The 20,000-nt window shown below is 45.9% G+C and overlaps 2 protein-coding genes across 2 annotated transcripts in view; both read right to left on the bottom strand.

Moving 5' to 3' along the window:
* Positions 1-18,807, bottom strand: part of pkd1a (polycystic kidney disease 1a) — a 44,597-nt gene extending 25,790 nt beyond the window's left edge. The window contains exons 1-22 of the mRNA XM_069139800.1: positions 18,682-18,807; positions 18,449-18,593; positions 17,329-17,591; positions 16,746-17,114; positions 15,992-16,474; positions 15,769-15,900; positions 14,888-15,063; positions 14,028-14,158; positions 11,278-13,895; positions 10,563-10,757; positions 10,172-10,471; positions 9,601-10,037; positions 8,505-8,655; positions 4,837-4,989; positions 4,424-4,564; positions 3,081-3,402; positions 2,766-2,982; positions 2,349-2,508; positions 2,112-2,255; positions 1,841-1,985; positions 543-941; positions 299-387 (exon numbers count right to left, since the gene is read on the bottom strand). Of these exons, the coding sequence (XP_068995901.1) occupies positions 299-387; positions 543-941; positions 1,841-1,985; positions 2,112-2,255; positions 2,349-2,508; positions 2,766-2,982; positions 3,081-3,402; positions 4,424-4,564; positions 4,837-4,989; positions 8,505-8,655; positions 9,601-10,037; positions 10,172-10,471; positions 10,563-10,757; positions 11,278-13,895; positions 14,028-14,158; positions 14,888-15,063; positions 15,769-15,900; positions 15,992-16,474; positions 16,746-17,114; positions 17,329-17,591; positions 18,449-18,593; positions 18,682-18,777 (7,266 nt within the window). The 5' untranslated portion in view covers positions 18,778-18,807. The remainder of the gene's footprint in view (positions 1-298; positions 388-542; positions 942-1,840; positions 1,986-2,111; positions 2,256-2,348; positions 2,509-2,765; positions 2,983-3,080; positions 3,403-4,423; positions 4,565-4,836; positions 4,990-8,504; positions 8,656-9,600; positions 10,038-10,171; positions 10,472-10,562; positions 10,758-11,277; positions 13,896-14,027; positions 14,159-14,887; positions 15,064-15,768; positions 15,901-15,991; positions 16,475-16,745; positions 17,115-17,328; positions 17,592-18,448; positions 18,594-18,681) is intronic.
* Positions 18,808-19,960: 1,153 nt separating this feature from the next.
* The window catches only part of LOC138192368 (polycystin-1-like), a 44,247-nt gene continuing 44,207 nt past the window's right edge, over positions 19,961-20,000 (bottom strand). Inside the window, exon 3 of the mRNA XM_069139725.1 lies at positions 19,961-19,988. Coding sequence (XP_068995826.1) covers positions 19,961-19,988 — 28 coding nt within the window. The remainder of the gene's footprint in view (positions 19,989-20,000) is intronic.

Raw genomic sequence — 20,000 nt, 5'->3', positions numbered from 1 at the left:
TTATTATATTTATTCATAACTATTACATTCACAGTGAAGTTCACTGTCTCATTGCACTGATTTCATGTTTGACATTATAAATTACATATCTGTGTGTTTGATAGCCACATGTTTTTTTACTTTCTAATATTAGTATCCACATTTGCTCCAAAAGTCCGGTATCACCAGCTCAGAGCGCGTTCGCTCCGCCAGCAGCTTCCACGCTGACACCTTCTTTAAGTTGAAAGAGAAAGTTCAAAAGCAGACTTTTGTACTTGACTTAGTAGTTTCCATCATCTGAGATGTTTTCTGATGTTACCTGAAAAAGCAGCTGCATGATGCTGTTTCCTGCGGCTGCCTTGCCGAGACTCTTGTTGAAAGCTCGGGGGATGGAGAAGCGCTGGCACTCTTCAAATAAAGAGATGAAAAGATGAAACACTGTCAGAAACTGTCCTGATGCACATTTTTCTTCTCAGTGCTGTTTATGTTTCTATGGATTATGAATTGATTAAAGTTATCATCTACAGAAATATCAACTCATGACAGTGAAAACAGGAGCGCACCTGGACTGTTGTTGCCATGGTAGCAGAGCAGACTCTGGGGGTCCGCCAGCTTTCCAGTGGCAGCGATCTCAGCTCCTCTCAGCACCAGCGGCTCCTCGTTGAGCACGCGGGCGTGCATGAGGATCAACATGAGGACCGAGGACAGGCTGTAAGCTTTGGCCGCCACACGCAGAGGATGCGGCTCCAGTGATGAAGGCGAGGCATCCAACAGAATGTTTCCATGCTCCACACCAGAGGAGGAGGAGGAGGAGAAGGAGGAGGAGAAGGAGGAGGAGGAAAAGGAAGAGGAGGAGGAGGAGGAGGAGGATGAGGAGGAGGAGGGGAGTGAGGTGGAATCCAGGTAGGGAGGTTGGAGGTAGGAGTGGGAGGTTGACTGGCTCACCTGATGGATCAGATCACCTGGAGGGAGGAGGAGATGAGACACGCTTACAGCTGGAGTTTGTTTTCTCCAGAATGGATGCAACTGCTTCTTTAGGATTCACATCATGTTGTCAAACTTATTCCCCTCAAAGGTCTTCGTGTTCAGTGTTTCTCTGTTCTAGATGAAGACGAGGTGCAGTGGAAAGGCTCCTGTTGCTGTTGCGTGCAGCACAGTAATGCGTGTAGAGCAGCGCGATGCTAACCCTTCATCACGGAGGATTTCAGGTTAGATAGCTTGATCAACATGAGCACCTGTGTTACATGTTTTCATGACAGGACCTGATGTCACATGTTGTGCAAAGATTCTGGAGAACTGAAGGAAGTGACGGAGTGAAACGATCATTGCAGGGGAAGAAACTGGCTGCGAGCAGCCATGTTGTCATGTTGGAGACCCCGAGTGTCATCTCAGAGCATCCCAGCAGAACTCGTGTTGACAGTCTGACTCCTCGCTGAAGCACTTTGTGGTCTGTTGCTGATGTCACAGGTTCAACAGAATGTTTAAGGTGCCCTGTCTGCTCAAGTCCACAGGGAAATCCTAAATGCAATATGTCAGGTGTTGATGTGAGCAAAAGGAAGTGTAGAAGTGTTGTGATTGCATCTCATACCGCTGCTACTTATATTTGGGGAAAAAGTGAAATTCTTCAGTAGATCCTTAATGCAGATCAGTCATCTGATTCCATCATCCATCATCCATCAGGTGCCGACTCATCAAAACCTCGTTAAAAAAACAGTAGTAGCTCTACAGCAGATGCTTTCAGACTAAGTTCTGCTTCAACAGACCATAATGTCCAGATTTGAAGGCTGGTTAGAAGTAACAGCAGTGAGCATTCCTCTGTTGTGAGGACGGAAACACAGAGACACCCGACGCTCTCTCCTACCCATGATGTTCAGGATGTTATCTGCGATCTCCGTCGGTGTGACGGTTCCCTGCTTGGTGTCCGTCTGCAGAATCTCCAGCATCGTCTCCAGCTTGTTCAGAGTGCTGTTCTGACACTCCTCACAGATGAACTCTCGACTCACCGCCTGGAAAACACACACACACACACACACACACACACACACACACACACACACACACACACACACAGTTAACACACCTGATCATTTATTCTTGCCCCCCACCCCCCACCCCCCCACCCCCCTGCTCACTGTGCACTGTGCCAGAGCGCCGGAGGTCTGCTGGATGTCGCTGACAGTCGTCAGGTCCAGAGCAGTCAGAGCTCTGGTGATGTTGCTGCGGACTCGGACTCTGTAACTGCGCTCACCGAGCGACGACTCCCTGGTCTGCTCGTACTGGAAGAACGTAAATTCAGATGTGAGTAATCCTGATATGTCACTAGATGGATAATTGCATTAATCGATGTGGGGCAGCTGGGCCTCTCTCACCTCGTTGAGGACCGTGATGAGAGCCAGCGACAGCTCTCGGACTCTCTGGGAGTCTCCCTGCTCCAGCAGCTTCTTTAATTGGGTGTCTGTCAGCTCAGACAGCCAATGAGGAAGACTGCTGTACTCAGGAGGAGGATCTGGCAGCACAACCTCAATGGACCTGAACACCAACACAGAACAAAGAGTATATATTTGGACCACTACAGTGATGCACAGGCTTTCCTCTCTTTTACAGGAGTTGCTGCTAAATCCAGGAAGATCAGAAGTCAGCAGTTTAAAAAAACAAAACATGGATTTCTTGAACCATTTAAAATGTTTTCGTAACGTAGAGGCTTGAGGGGACGACAGAAGGACTGAATCTGGTTTAATCGGCCTCACTGCGGCTTGTCTGAACTAAAGGAGTAGAAATGGAGCTACTTGTTTAATGCAGTGATGGCGGCTCCCTGGTGGTCCTCCACGGTGATGGACACAGCGACACGGTGCCGGCCGGGGCTGAAGCCCGGAGGCAGGAAGGCCGAGTGCTCCGGACTGCTGCCCTTGTACACGCAGAAGTCCTCGCAGTAGTCTTCTCTGCAGCGCGTCACCAGCAGACTGTAGACCAAGGGAGACTCTGACACCCCCAGATCGCTGTAACCTGCGGGGGGAGGGGGGGAGAAGAAGAAATGATCACAACAAACAGCTGATGAGCAAGAGGAACAGAATCCCGTCATGTTGCCGGCAACGTCTTCCTACCTGAGCAGTTGAAGTGGACTCGGTCCAGCAGCGTGCGTATCCTCCACCCTTCCCCATCTCCATCCCCGTACTCCACCCCCGCCTCCCCCCCGCCTCTCAGGTGACACTCTCCACCAGCCGGGGGCATGTTGTGGCGCAGCGTGATGGAGGCGGCGCCCTCACCGTCTAAACTGCTGTCGGTCACGTGCAGGGTGAAGTTGTAGGAGTCGCCGAGCCGCAGGACGCCCTGCCGCAGCACCAGGTTCATGCCGTCACTTCCTGTGGTGGTGGAGGACGCGTCCAGCACCAGCGTCTCGTTCTGCAGCGTCATCGCACTCCAGCGCTGATGGACGGAGACGCACAGTTTTAGTGATGGAAAGCTGTGTTTGGGAACTTCCTTAAAGATACAAAGCCATTAATAAATGAAATGAGCAGTTGTTAGCCAGCCTAAAAGCTTCCATCAGCATCCTTCATTTATGAATTTGTTTGCATAACTTTAATGAGCTTAATTCAGACTAAATATTTGGAGCCAGCAGTGACGAGCGCTGCAATTACACAAATGAATGATTCATGGTGGAGAAAGAAGGCTGTAACGCAGCGTTAATGTGAGCGGTGGAGCAGCTGATTAAAGAAAGACGGGCTTTGATGGGAAGAAGACAAACATCACAGGACATTTATGAAAGAGGAGTTCAACATTTTGGGAAATATAATTTATATTCAGTTGTTGAGAGTTAAAAGAAGATTAAACGATTTTGTCCAGATTAAACAAACCAGATAACATATGTTAATTAGTGCTTTAGTTTACTTCCTGTTTCCAGACTTCATGCAAAGATCAGCTGACTGCTGGTTGACTGTAGCTTCATATTTAGCTTGCAGACATGAGAAACATTAAAGACTTTCTACCTTGAAATGAGGATAAAACCAAAAACAGCAGCAGCATTAAGATGTCATTTCAAACTGTCACATTTGATTCTTTTCTGGATTTCTCAGAAATATTCCCTTGAACTGCTTGTTTTCTAAAATGAACTAAGGTAAGAAATATATTTTGATGATGCTGAGAGATGAATTCATGCATCGTGTTACTGTCAGATTATAATACTGGATATCATAATTCACCTCAGTATTCTTTAAGTATTCAGAATTTAAATGTTGTTCTTTTCGACAACTGTTTTGTCTTTCAAATTGCTTCCTTGTCATCGTTCGGACTTAAGATATTCTCTCTGGCTCCACTGGTATGATGACCTCATTCTCACAGTCAGCGTGTGTGTGTGTGTGTGTGTGTGTGTGTGTGTGTGTGTGTGTGTGTGTGTGTGTGTGTGTGTGTGTGTGTGTGTGTGCGTGTGTGTGTGTGTGTGTGTATTTACCCCACGGTGAAAGCCCTGACAGTTGGTGCAGGTTCCTCTGAGGTAGACGTACGAGTTCTGGCTCACCTCGTACATGGACTGAGCCTTACAGGACACACACTCCAGATACACCATGGGGATGTGGCCACTTTGGACGAGCACCTGTCTCTCTCACACACACACACACACACACACACACACACACACACACACACACACACAACACACACAAATTTAATAAATTTAACTTTAGAAAGACTAAAAGGCAAACAGAAATATATTTTATATTTATATGCTCTTCTTCATAAGCTGTAATTATTTGTATGACAATAATTGACAACTACAATGTTACGATCGTGACGGTCCTGTTAACTATTAATAACTTGAGGACATTGATTACCGGAGATGAATGTTGTTGATGACGTGTCTCTTACCGTCTGCGTGGAGGACTCCGGAGACATGGCGTCTTTGCTGATGGTTAGTTTGAACGCGTATTCAACGCCAGCTTCCAGCTCGGAGCCAGAGATTCCCAACACGGGACCGCTGGAGCCGAGGCCGAAGTTCAGACTGGAGCAGTGCTCTGGACCCTGAAAACATAAAGCCTCTTCTTCATCAAACCGGTTAGTTTTAAACCAAACCAGAACAGAGGTTTTTTTTTTATTATTGATCTTTGGAGTAATAATTGGAAATATTCTGACAGAACTAACTTAAAGAGACTTCATTTGATGTATCTGGTTGTAAGAGCATTGAGATAATTAATGCACTAGTAAATAAAAGAAGAGGAAGTCAGTCAAGTGGCACAATCTGTTCATTCAAAACTCTAGAATTTAAAATGGATTTGTCTTTTAACAAAGTCCTAAAATCCTTTTTTTTCATTGTTTACGTAAAACCATTTGTAACCGATGCTGATAAACTCTGATTAATGCTTTTATTACGAGCTCTTTTGCACTTCTGGATTAACAACAAAAAAAAAGGAGTTCTTTCAGAAGGCTGCTGCTAAATAAAATAAAGCCGTTTCTTATGATACTAGACTGCTGGCTTGAATCTTTTAGAATGGACTTTGAAGTCCTTGTTTATGAAGCCTTACTTCATCCAGCCCTTTCATATCTTTATTATTTTATATTCCTTCTAAAAATCTCATCGTTTAAAAAAAAAAGTTCCCAGTGTTTTTAATCGTGCTTCACCGACTGAGACGCACACTGATATCGACACTCGGAATGATTCTTGCTCTCGAGGTTCAGCAGTTTAAATCTCACGTTGTTGGAACTGTATTTTCAAAGTCATATAACGGAAGTCAACATATACTGTGAGGGAAGTTGCGGTTTTGAAGTTCCTGACTCATTTGAGGATGTATAAGAGGTGCTTGTGTTCAGATTGTTAGAGAAGAATGAGTGCAGGTGGGAAAGCAGAGATTAGATTACATTACATTACATTACATTACATTTATCTGACGCTTTTATCCAAAGCGACTTACAATAAGGTAATTTCAACCATGAGGGTACAAAACCAGAACAACAGGAATCAGATGTGACGACAGTTGCAGAACATGACGTTGTGTCATCCAGCAAAGCTGATGGAGAGAAATGAAAGCGAACAGCGTAGAAGCAGCTGTCAGGACTCAGACTCATATTTTGGATGATAAGAGATGATTCAGAAATATTCCTAAAAAACACCACCTGCAGAACAGATTCAACAGGAGTTCACTTATCAGAAGTTGTGTCCCATGCTCGCAGCATTACAGATCTTTTACCATAACTGCTGCCGTTATGGTAAAATAATAATGAACTGCTGAGTTCATTTCTCACCTTGTGTGCCAGTTTCCATGGCAACGGTTATAGATTTTGAAACTCTACTTGTACATTAGTGATTTTTACTGAACAGGATGATTTCTGAGAAAAGTGTAGAGATGTGCTTCATGATTTAAACCGTAACGACACGTCAAACGTCTCAAACTCGACTTTGTACAGAAACTCATGTTAACGACTGATTCTTTCTTTGATGTCAGTTAATTATCATCAACTATGATCAGCTGTTACTAAACAAAACTATTTCACTTTCTGTGGACGAACAGAGTCTCTCCTTATCAGCAGCGCTGCACAGCTCTGTGTCTGTGTATCTGTCTGTGTGTGTCTGTGTGTGTTTGCGTGTCTGTCTGTGTGTGCGTGCGTGTGTCTGTGTGTGTGTCTGTGTGTCTGTGTGTGTGTGTGTGTGTGTGTGTGTGTGTGAGTAATGGTCAGGGTGGGGAACAGCTGTGGAATGCCGAGTTGATCTCTAAACAGTTCCATAACTCTTTAAATGCTTGCCTGCTTACATGTGCAGCGCGCACACACAAACACAAACACAAACACACACACACACACACACACACACACACACACACACACACACACACACACACACACACACACACGTTGTACTTGTGTCTCTGTGTGAGGATCTTCATCAACACGGTGTATTTGATACTTTATTCTAACCTTAAATATCACGACTAATATTTGACTACAACTGTCGTCTAGTTTAACATAAACCATGAAAACACATTTTAACCCTCAAACAGCGTTTGAAGGTCCAAAACAAAGACCGGCAACTAAACGTCCTCACTGTCAAACTCACACTAGTCCTCACAAAGGAGGACATCCAACGGCACGCACTCCATCCTGCTGGCCACACCCATCCCACTGGGTCTTATATTGTGGTGTTTGTCTGTTCCCACCCAGCCAAAAATATAGAGTGTGAAAAACACTAAACAGTCCAAGATTTCACAGAGTTTTTATGTCATCAGTTTTGCTCAAATATTGCAGTTTTGTGTGATTTCTTTTTTTTGGTGGTTAATATTGCGTGAATTGCCAAAAATTGCAGGTCAAGCCTTTTTTTTTTTTTTTTTTTTTTTAAACTAATAACTAATGAATCAGCAGTCTTATGTAATCACTGCCTATGATGAAAAGCAGACGACACTTCCCAGAAATATGTGGAAATATTTTAGTTCTCTTCTTTTTTCTTTTTTTTTATGAACTTAAAGAACCATGAGGTCAGAGTTATAAAAGAAATTCCTGGTTCCTTCAAATGACACAGCTTCTGACTGCAATAAAGAACACGTCTACTACATATTCTGTAATATAAATATTAAATACAAATACTGTGTGCACTAATATAAAGTGCAATCTCTTAGAACTGTAAGGATGAATAAACCGATGTAATGTAAAACATAATGGATGATTAGACAGATGCAAGAAAGTGGGAACATTGAGTTGTGTGAAGACCAGCTTTCCATAAAGCGAGTTTTGGCCATTGTTGTGGTTTGTTTTGATGATGAGAGGAGAGTTTGAGGAGTCCTGCTGACTATAACTGATGAATTATTTTTGTTGATAAAACCAGTTTTGTTTGGAACGGCTCACTTCATGCTCAGCAGAGCTTCTATTCACAACTTTCATTGCAAGTAAATTGTGTTAATTTTGCAAAATTGCTACTTCCTGCAAATATTTTTGAGATAGTTTGAATTTGCATCAAATATTGCGATCACAAGATTTCCTGGAGGAACTGACTAAATAAACACACACAAAAGCATAAACTCAACACTCGACAGACACATTAACAACCTGTCGAAAACTGTCACGAAACAACAAACTTCTCTGGAGGCAAGTTACAGAACCCGGGAACAGATGACGTTACAGAACTTCTCCACAGATTCATGTTCGTCCTCCAAACTCTGTTTCATGAATCATCAATACAACAGTAAAAAAATATTGACAATTTCACACTTTCATTTGTATTAGACTCAAACTAAATGTTGAGAAAACACAGAGACTTCTGTCTGGCCAGGAGCAGAGAAATTTGCTTAAACACAGACTTAACACACCATTCACTGCTCTACTTTATACTTAAACATGCAATTTACTAACTGCTATATATTAAACAATAGCTCGCATTTCCTGTAATAACTAATATTCTCATTTTCAAGAGACCTCTACATTGATGCTGCTGAAGAGCTAAATAGCTCCTTTTCTGATTCTCCTTTTCTTGGTCTTTCTACATTTAGATAGAAAAGAGACACTGACACAGACCGATAACATGTGAAGTCACGGTGGCTTCGGGCCGTTCTTACCTTGGAGGTGCTTTGACACTCCCAGTGGTAGTGGAGCAGCGACTGGCTGTCCAGGTCCATGTTGGGATCATAAGACTGCTCTGCACTGAGCTGCAGGTCCTGCGTCCTCGACCACACCCTGTAGGTGCCCCCTTCGATGATGGGCATCAGTCTGACAACGACGATTAACAGAGAAAAAGGCAAGCCAAGTTTATTTATATGTACGTTGTGCAAAGCTATTCAGAGTGATTTACAGAGATATAGAAATACATTTAAAATTAAAACGGCATTTAAAGGACGCAGTTCAAACTGCTTCGCAAAGGCAGAGAAATACATTAAAAATAAGATATTAAGAATAAATTAGATTAGCATATTTAAGACAATAAAAAAACCGAGAGCAGTTCAAAGTGCTTTTCAGAAACTTAAACAACATTATAATTGCGGTTACGTATTTAAAAGCCGACATAAACAATAATCTTTTAAGCCCTGATATAAATGAGCTGTTTTAGTTAACGTTGCACAAATTTCAGATTCTTGGCAATCTCTTACCCCAACTAGTTATAAAATACTTGTTCTAAAGATAAACAGAGTTGATATACTTCTGCAGAGATGCATGTAAACATCTTTGCAGACGTGATCACACCTCCTTAATGTCGACAATATTGTGAGCAGATGACCACGTGGAGGAAGCTGCTGGGGAGGTTTTCTCTGAACGCTTTCGGCATCGTGATGCCACAAGTGATCTCTTTGCAGAGCTGAAACTGATCTAATATCAATTTTATATTATTGTTGCCCATTTAGTCAGTTCAGTATTTTGGGAAAAACATCTGTGACATTCTGAAAAGAATCTCTATTAAAGTAAGTCAACCAACAGGTGGCAAATATGTTGGGTGGATTACAGCTTGAATTTCACATCACTGATGGTCCATGTCTAAGGATCTAATAGAATAGAAGTCATATTAATTAGCCATATTAATGTTAAAAGATGTAATATCTTGTCATGTAAATGCAAATAATTACCAAACTAAAACTAAGTAAATGAGTAAATACTAACCTAAATGAAGGAGGGGGGTGTAATGTGCTGCTGTACAGGGTCGGTGTGTGTTTGTCTACTGACCTGGCAGCCATGATGCTGAGTACCAGACAGGCCGCCTTCCTCAGCGGCACGCCTTCATACGACAGAGAGAACACCAAGGAGTAGTTCCCTGCTGACAAAACCATCTTAGGCAACGACAGCTGCAGCCGCCGCACGTCTACCTCTGCCGGCAGGTGAATTTCTGGGACGGGCTGAGATGCCACCCCAGGGGGCGCAGGGTGGTCCTTCATCACTTCATTATCACAGGAGGAGGTGGAGAGTATCTGCCACAGGTACTGAGCTCCGTAGCGTATGCAGCCTTTCAGGTTGACGCTGGCCTCCACTGACGTGGGCTGCGAGCGCCAGATGGCGAGGCGGGGGGCTTGAACCACCTGCACCTCAGGCTCCTCACACTCCAACACACTGATGTTCACCTCCACCTGCGCCAACACCCAGCTCACCAGGTTACTGCAGTTGGTCTGGCAAGGAATACACAAACAGGTGAAACCTCCAGAGAGGACGTCAAACTTTAGCATGCAGCATCAGTGATTCAATACATATACAATAACGATACATAGATGAGCGAATAATAATGTAATTCAAAGAAACGTACTTTGACCAGATAATGTCCTGGCTGTCTGTACTCATAACGCACAGTTGTGGAGTTGCTGTGAACCGGTGAGGATCCGTCACCAAAGTCCCACAAGCACTCCACAGGATTGGATCTGGGTGTGACGGAGGCCATCAGGGTCACCATCTTGTTGATGAAGGTGTCCCGCGGCACCGCGTACAGGACCGCAGACTTCAGCACGTTCTGCACCAGGATGTAACTTGTGGTGTTCTGACCTTGCAGGTTGTTCAATGCCTTCAGGTAGATGGTCAGTAAACCTGCTTCTTCTGGCGTGTAGAGCACCTGGAGTCGTGGGATTTATAGTCATACATCACCATTCACTGTAATATTTGATGTCTCCATCATGAAGGCTTTAATATGAGAGTGACCGCACCTCTTTGCCAAAGCGAGGCACCTTGTGAAGGTGCAGATCAAAAGTCCACAGGAATCGGACGGGTTTTCCCGTCAGGATGTTGGCCACAAACATTTTGGTCTTCCCGACAGGGATCGCTGCGCAGCTTCCCTGGATGGAGAGTCCACGCACCGGCTCCATCACCTTCACCTGGATATGCCACGTCTTGGAACTCACCTGGATCGTCACGTTGAAACACACAACAGCGCGTACAAATACGTGCACTGTATTAGTTTGAGTTACTTCTTGAGTAATAAGAATGTTCAGATTCCTGCTAAATCACTATATACCTATGACATTAAGTTTCCCAAATTATTATGATACAATGCATTTTGTGTGCTGCAGTCCACTGAGCTGCTTCCATCCTGTATTTTCTGAGTGAGATTCATGTGTTCGTGTTTGGTTGGTGGCGCCGTAGTCGGTTTTATTCCTGTGTGGCTTTAAATGACCTTTTGCTTCAAATAACTTAATGTTTGACAGCAAATATTAATAATCTGATCAATACTCATGTCTGTAAAGGCCAGTGAGGCCATGAGGTTCCTACTGTGTGCAGAGAATAGTGTCACTGGACTGTCCGAGTAAATGTGTGTAGTTTATATAACGCTTATTTTTAGTGTTAAAAATCAGTTTTATGTCATATCAGACTGAAGGAGAATTGATTCCCAGAATGTACTTGATTCATGTGTTCATACGTTACCTGGTTGTGAGCCGTCAGGTTCACCATGTACGTGTCCACCCTGGTGAACACGTGGGTGTAGGTCTGGTTGGGCTGAGGGATAACTGTGGCGTCACCGCTGATGCTGAGGATCAGATGAGCGTCAGAACCCGCCGCCATGGAAATGGTGAACTCCACCTTTTCGTCGACTGCTACGTGGTTCTTACTTGCCCTCAGATCCAACCCCTGAATCCTTTCCTGAACAAAGAACTCCCTGGAAACCAGCTGCCCACTGACATCATTGGTCGCATTCAAAGCAACGATGGTTGTCTTTGGCTCCTGGAAAACCAGAGAAGTGCTCCTCCCTGTTTGTGTTCTTCCCTCCAGCAGCCACGTCCACGTCACATTGGTTCCCGTCAGCGCCGCCCCTTCCAGCGCGATGCTGATGCCTGCTGCTACGTAGCTCTGCTCCGTCACATTGGAGGCTGTGAAGCTCAGCCCAGAAATCACTTCCTGGACATTGACAATCTCTGACACGACCTCTGAACTGACCTCGTTGAAGACCTCCACAGTAACTTGTTTTTGTCCGGGACTGTTAAAGGTGTGTCTCTTCCACGACTTGGTCCACTGAAGCGCGTTCCCGTCCACCGACCAGCGATACTGCAGATCTGAGCCTTGGCTAGTCAGAGCCGTCAAGTTTGTTGAAGCACCGACTGCAACGGGGCGGGCGGTGGTCTGCAGGTACACACCTCCAGCTGGTTCCAGGAAGTGGATGGTTCTGTTGACGGACAGCTGGCCCAGGAGGTTGGCTGCCCGGAGGAAGATTTCACACGGACCCGGCTTGGAGAAATTCAGCTCTACAGTCTTCATGCTTACGTTGAAGGAGCTGACGGGGTCGAGCTCCCGGATGATGTTCCAAGTAAAGGTCATGTTGGTACCTTCTTTCAATCCGGCTTGAAGGTGGAGAACACGGTTGGTAGCGAAGCAACAGCTGTCCAATCCGGTGCCTTCACCGTCACCAATCTCCTCTGCTAAGATCTGCAGGCCCTCCAACTCACGCTGGACGGACAGGAAGATGCTCGCCTGCGCTGTTCCGACGTCATTCTCCGCCGTCACAATGATGTTGAACGTGCCAACGGAGCGGAAGGTGTAGAACATGGTGTGTGTTTCTGGGATGGCGGTGCAGCGGTCACACAGTATCCAGGAGAACCGGACACCATCTCCCTCCTCCAGCTGGGCCTCAAAGTGGACCGAAGCATTGAGGGGGACGATCACCAAGCTGGCGTTGACCGTCAACCCTCGGATCGGCGCCAGCACAGCAACGGCTGAAACGGTTTGATTCTGGCTCACCGTGTTGGCTGCTTTCAGGGAGATGTTGTAGTTCCCCGAGATGTTGTAGGTGTGGACGATATTCTGGCCTGTGAGCACATTTCCGTCTCCAAAATTCCAGATATAAGTGACATTGGAGGCCAATGAAGCGGTCCTGAAGGTGTACGCTGCTCCAAGAGTCAGGTTATTGTACTTTGTGCCATTATGGTGGATAAGAACGGGTCCAATGGGCATCAGAACCTCAATCACAGCACTGGCATTACTGACAGAGATGTTATTGAAAACATTGACCGTCACCATGTAACGACCTGGGTTTCTATACGTTGTCATGACGTTCCCAGAACCACGGACCAGCACCGGATCTTCCTCTCTACCAAAGTCCCACTGGTAGCTGTAGTTAAATTCTGGCTCAGCTCTGACCCGGAACCACATTTCCTCCCCCACAGCGTGATGGGACATCTCAGCAGTCAGGCTGATGTTGGTTAAAGCTGGCTGCACACACACCCAGTTGAAGAAGTTGGCCTTGGTGGCATTGTTGACGCCGCTGGAGAGCAGCAGGGCGAGGTGGTAGTTCCCACTCGTCCTGTAGGTGTGTGACACTCTGGGGTTGCCGTGGTGTGTCTCGTTGGGACTTCCATCCCCAAAGCTCCACTCGTACAGGTGGAGCGACGCGTTCCCGGACACCCAGGCTTGAAAGTTGACAGTGGTCCGCTCTTGGACACATCCAGACGGCTCCATCTTTATGACTTGAAAGACAAACACGTGAACCGGAAGGACGGTCCAGCCGGAGCTCACAGCATTCACGGCAGTCACGTTTACCGTGTAGTTGCCGTCTTTGACGTAGCTGTGGGACACGCGAGGCTCAGATGTCGTGTAGATTTTACCGTCACCCATCGAGAAGGTCCACGTGATGTTATTCCCTGACTCGAGATGCGCCTGCACCCTGGTGGGACTATGAAGCTCCGTGGGAGACGAGCTCTCAGCCGTCAGGTGTTCGATCTCCTCATACACAAACATCTCAGCACAAGCCTCTGTGGAACTGATGGTGTTGTTTACTGACACGCAGACAGTGAAGACGCCGCTCCGTTCGGAGGTGTACGCCACGCGGCGACCTTGCAGCGCGGCAGAAGTGTTTCCAAAGTGCCAGTCGTAGTGAATGCCGTACGGGGAGGGCAGCGGGTGAGCTTCGAAATCTGCTGGTTTGCGTGCGAGGAGGAGCTGCGGCTCCGTTTGTATATCGACACGAGTGAGGATGCTGTAGACGCTCATGTTGATGCTTTGACTGATGTTCTCGTAACGATTCGACACTGAAACCAGCGCCGTGTATATTCCTGTACACAACGAGGGGAAAAAAGAGTCATAAGGAAAGGGAGCTAAATTGAGCAATATGTTATTATCGGCATAAAATTGGCTCACGCTCCATTCGTCATGACTGTATGTTGGAACGTCAGGGGAGGGGTTACCTGGTTGAGAGTAGATATAGGTGATGTTGTTGCTAAGCAGGATTTGATTGGGTGATTCTGCACAGAGGAGGGAGGGGGGGTACGGAGGCTTGTATTCAACCTCCTTGTATCCACCGTCACCAAAAGACCATCTGCATCATAAGAGAGACGAAAAACAGCTTCAGAGAAATACATGCCTTTAGTCCCCACAATGTGATCATGTAAACAGATTTATGTCCCCACAACGTGAGTAATACCAGTACAAACACACTAACATATGCAGACACTGGAAAGCTGAAAAGTATGAATCTTTTCTGACGACGCAATAGATGGTTTTGGAAGAGGAGAAGTGGAAACTCTAAACTCAGGAAGCCTCTCTGGACCAACAATAGGAAGAGTGGAGGGAGAGTAGAAGTGAAAAAGTGCTCCAAAGCTGAGAGGGTGGGAAAGTGAAGAAAAAAAAAAAGGAGGGAGTTAAACGAGTGAAATAGAAAGAGTGGAAGAAAAAAAACATGTCGAGGGGAAACAGCCACGCTGAGGGGAAAATTCTTGTCAGCAATCTTCGCAAACCACAGTTATAAATCCAAGACTCCGCTCTGAGTCGACTTCTGCAGAACTATTAAGGCACAGAGGAAGAAACAACCAGAGAAAAGAGCACAGAAACACAGAGAGACTGATAGAGGAGAAGAAAGGACTCGTCACCAACTAACAGATGCACTGTTTTCACGCCGCCTGCAGACATAAAGGACAATAAGAGACATACAGGCCTTTTTTTTGGATCCAGACTTTGCATTTAAATACCACAGTGGATGAAGCTTTAAGCTGTTTATCTATCCATGCTGCTGTCTATCCCCGACCTTTCACCCCCAGATGGTTCGTACCGGAAGGTGGCGGCCACAGACATGTCGAGGAGCACCGAGGTGGTGAGAGTCTGCGTGGAGCCCTGAGGGACCACGTCCGGCACCCCCCTCACCGCCAGGTTGGCCATCGGCTGCAGCCGGTCCACGGTGACGTTGAAGTGCTCAGTGAGCGCGCTGACGTGGTTCATGGCCGTCACCTGGGAGAGAAGTCACAGCTCATTAACTCACAGCTCATTAACTCACATATTCAAACACACAATGTGACCTATAAAAGTCTCTAGTAGATTAACCTGCAACTATTCTGATTATGATCTATCCTTTCATTCAATGTTTAACATCTATCAGTTCAAATAGCCCAAAATAAGCTGGTTTATAAAAATAAAATGAATGGATTTGCATGTTGGATTATTGGTCAGATGAAACAGACAGTTTGAAGACAATAACTTGACGAGCTGTTTTTCACAGATGACATTTACAGACCAACAATTATTTGACTAATTTGACGCTGACAGCTGCATTAGTACAAAATCATGAATTACAGACTACCAAGTGCAACAGATTTCTTTTTAATAAAGTAATTAGCAGAAAGTGTCAAAAATAAAAATCTAGAAAACAAAACATGTTTGAAATCAATGTTTTTAGATGCTGACAGGTTTTATGCTGCTCTATATTTTTCACTTTTCCATTTAGTTTGTGCAGCAAAATGCCTGATTAATAACAGGAAAACTGTTCAAGCACAAGATAAAAGTTAAAAATCACAATAGAAATCGTAACTTTTTCATATATGTTGCAGACATTTAGTCTTTGAATGCCTCATTGGAAATCTGGGTATCGAAAACAAACAATAAAAAGAGTGAATATTTGGGCATGTTTGATTGGTGCTGAATGAAAACATGACTCACTGTGAGCTTGTAGATTGCAGCGTGCTGGTAGATGACGTTGAGGACTGTGTTGTAATAGGTGAAGTAGGGCTTGTCATCCACAGTCCATTTAAATGTGGGACTGGAGCCTTCACACACCGACGCTGTGTAGCTCTAAATCACACACAGAGTACAATATATAGAATATCCAGATCAAATATGAACTCTGAACACAACTATCAGTTAAATAAACACACACACTCACCACGACCGACTCCATCAGCACCCTGTGAGCAGGATGCGGCTGCACCGCCAGTCCTCTGAGTGGCTCCTCCAGGTGAACCACCACCATCAGGCTGGCCTCCGTCACGTTGTTGTGGGCCTCCAGCTCCACCTGCACTGGACCACTGCGTTCCTCCCTTCCCAGACTCAGCTCCAGCACTGCGTACATGCTGGGCTCTGCGACCTCGACCCCTGACCCCGAGCTCGGCCCCGGCTGACAGACAGCGGGACTGGACCAAAACTGAGGCGGACACTCGAGGTGAAAGGTCACACTGCGATTACTGCCGCTCCGAGACGCCCTGGTTTGGTAGCGAGACTGCACACGGAGCAGAAGGTGGGTGTCATTGGGCTGCAGGTAGATGGTGCCATTACGTGCGGGGGGGTGGAGGATCATCAAACCCAGAGGAGGCACCACCCGTAACGGGCACGACGCTGAGGTTGGGTATGATGGCTCGGCAGAGGTCACCTGAAGGTTAATTACATTGGGTCTTAATTATTATGGAAACACACAAGAAATACAGCTGTAGGAAATAAAGACACAAATACCAAACGGACTGTCTATCGCTTGTTCATTGGTTGACTTTTTCTGATAGTAAAAACACAAAATTTAAAAACCTTTGAAATCACAAGAGAGTAAACTCCTACCACAAAATGTTTGAAAGTTAACATTGGTGTTAAAAACTCAACAGTGTGGCCAGATGCATGCTGGGATATGAGGTGCACCTGTGATGACTTACCAGCAGGCTGTAGAGTCCCGGCTGTGGCAGACCAGCAGACATCTGAGCTCCCTGCAGCTGCGTCTCACTTTGTCCCACATAGAGCACTCTGACGGGGCACACTGCTTCCTCCAGCCAGCCTCCCCCGCCGTCCGCCACCAGCGCCTCCACGTCCAGCTCCGGGTCGGGCACAGGCTCATCTGAAGCGTCTGTTGACTGTCTGGTGTTGTTGATCCAGAACCACTCTGATTGGTTGAGGGCTAAAACAGGTTGTTGCCCCGGAGAGTGTGGAGAAGACTGGCAGCTGAGAAGGGAGGATGGGCCGGCATCGTGCTGCAGGGCGATTATGTCACCGTGCGACACCAGGATGTCCTCCAGCTGCTCTTGTATCTGGGAGAAGTCAGGATCAGGAGAGTTTCGGAGGCAAAGATCAGACAGATGGAGCTATAATTTCACAGCCTTGTCTGCAAATAAATGTCTTTTTTCAACAAAATGGCAGGTCTTGCACGACATCTGTAACTCTTTAAATGTTGATCCAATCTGGTTGTAAACACCCTGAAATTAAGGCTGTCTGTCAGTGAACTGCAGTTTAAAGGCTGTTTACCAGAACGTGTGCAGCTGGTCCTGCTGGCAGAGTGAAGACCGCCTCGTTCTGCAGCGCGTATCGGGGCCTTAGCGTCCCAGCGGGCAGGCGGTGACCGACGGTGCAGTTCGGACAGGAGGACGGCGGGCAGGGACTGGAGAGGGACAGGCACAGTTGCTGGAAGGGACACCACTGCTGCAGTCGGGAGCACCCGGCTGGATCAGCACCACGCGTGGCGTTGGGGACACAAACAGCCAGCGGAGAACACGCCGGACCTCCACAACCTGACACATTACACGCATGTTCTTTGTTATTCAAAAATAATTATTTATTTATTTGTCCTTTTATTGGCTATTTTTGACTCTAATAGGTAGTTTAATCCATAAAAATACACAACATAATAAAAAAATATAGAGCTATTAAACAAAAAAGTCGATTTATCAGCTTCATGAAAAAAATAAAAAAAATAAAGATATTTGGAAGTGAAACTACAAAAAAAACAAGACAACAAGGTGTCACTGTGTTTCGGATCAAACCGGATCAAAGGGGTGAAATCAACATGTTTGAACGTGATGAAGTGAGCCGGGCTGATGTCCGTCTCTGAGTGGGGTCGTGGAAACTGGGTCTCAGGTGTCATTAATATTCCAGTTGAATGATCTTATTATTTCTCCTTCCTTCACTGCACAAACTGAAGACCAAAGCTTTGCGGGAAATGTGCTCGCTCGTCCTGAACAAGCTGCGTTTCTCTCTGGATTTCTGTATCTCATCTTCTCTGCTTCTCTTGATTTCACACGTCGTCGTGTGTCTGGTGATCTCGGACGAGGACGCGAAGCGCTGAACAGAGACGTGACCTTGTTTTCTTGGTTTTCTTTGCTCTCCTTTCTGTCTCCATTCAAACTTTTCTTTCATGGTCACTGAACAAACATGTTTGAGGCCGCTCAGTGTGAGGATGTGTCCGTCTAACGGAGGTGTGGGCTCAGCTGGCTTATACGGGTTCTCTAACACCTGCTGACACTCACTGGGCGCGTGTGCACAGTCTGAATCTGCCTCGTGTGTGTGTGTGTGTGTGTGTGTGTGTGTGTGTGTGTGTGTGTGTGTGTGTGTGTGTGTGTGTGTGTGAGTGAGTGTGTGTGTTCCACACCTGGTAGCAGCAGGTGCATGCTGGGACAGTGAGGTCTGTACGTCTGGAATCGGACGTGAATTTGTGAGCTGAACTTCCGAGTGACAAATTCTAGGGAGGACAGACGGCCGGCCTGAAGGAAGGTCAGCGCCGGGAACAACAGCATCTGAAAGGAAAATGAAAGAGAAATAAGTTCAAGAACATTTGAGAAGAAACAGTCAATGATGAGTAAGAAGAAACAAGCTGAGACTGACCTCTATGCCACTCCTGGGAGGTGGTGGCGCAGAGGGGCGAGAGGATGGAGCATGGTGCAAAGGATTATGGGTAGGAAACACAGCCATGCCCACCATGTAGACCCCGGCATCCGGAACACGCACTGGAGAGGCAGAAACGGAGAGCGGCCGAGGTAAAGGGAGAGAAGTGGCAGTTATTCAGAAATGATACCGTCCCGCAGGAGCAAATTGTTTTTCAGAAAGAAACCTCTGAGGAAACAAGGAATACACTCCAGTATGAAAAAAACAAAGAAACACCAAAGAAGCACCAAAGAAGCGCCAAAGAAGCACCAAAGAAATGCCAAAGAAGCGCCAAAGAAGCACCAAAGAAACACCAAAGAAGCACCAAAGAAACACCAAAGAAACATCAAAGAAAAGCCAAAGAAACACCAAAGACGCGCCAAAGAAGCACCAAAGAAGCACCAAAGAAACGCCAAAGAAATGCCAAAGCGCCAAAGAAGCACCAAAGAAGCACCAAAGAAACGCCAAAGAAAAGCCAAAGAAACGCCAAAGACGCGCCAAAGAAATGCCAAAGAATCACCAAAGAAGCACCAAAGAAACGCCAAAGAAATGCCAAAGAAGCGCTAAAGAAACACCAAAGAAACACCAAAGAAACACCAAAGAATCACCAAAGAAGCACCAAATAAGCGCCAAAGAAGCAACAAAGAAATGCCAAAGAACACCAAAGAAGCACCAAAGAAACATCAAAGAAAAGCCAAAGAAACGCCAAAGACGCGCCAAAGAAGCACCAAAGAAGCACCAAATAAGCGCCAAAGAAGCAACAAAGAAATGCCAAAGAAGCACCAAAGAAGCACCAAAGAAACGCCAAAGAAATGCCAAAGAAGCGCCAAAGAAACACCAAAGAAGCGCCAAAGAAGCGCCAAAGAACACCAAAGAAACACCAAAGAAGCACCAAATAAGCGCCAAAGAAGCAACAAAGAAACGCCAAAGAAGCACCAAATAAGCGCCAAAGAAACACCAAAGAAGCACCAAAGAAACACCAAAGAAGCACCAAAGAAACACCAAAGAAGCACCAAAGAAGCACCAGCATGCATCAGCTGTATGGAAACTAACTGTTGGTTTCTGCTGCTGTACGTTACTCCAGAGGAACTCAGCCTCACCAGGATCCTTTCTGTGGAACAGCTGACTGATCAATGCAGTTTAACTTCTGCTGTTTTATACTTTGTGAGACGAGCATGTTCCCCTGATGTACACAACACGTTCTCGGTCGCCATAACAACTTCATCAGAAGTTCTTTTATTCATAGACTCCACCAGTACAACATCAATCTGACAAGATTG

Source organism: Embiotoca jacksoni, unplaced genomic scaffold (assembly GCF_022577435.1).
Source record: "Embiotoca jacksoni isolate LCO1_2020_lvr unplaced genomic scaffold, fEmbJac1.0.p SCAF_85, whole genome shotgun sequence".
NCBI classification, from domain to species: Eukaryota; Metazoa; Chordata; class Actinopteri; family Embiotocidae; genus Embiotoca; species Embiotoca jacksoni.
The sequence above is the reverse complement of the archived record's forward strand: the minus strand, read 5'-3'. Positions and strand labels throughout refer to the sequence as shown.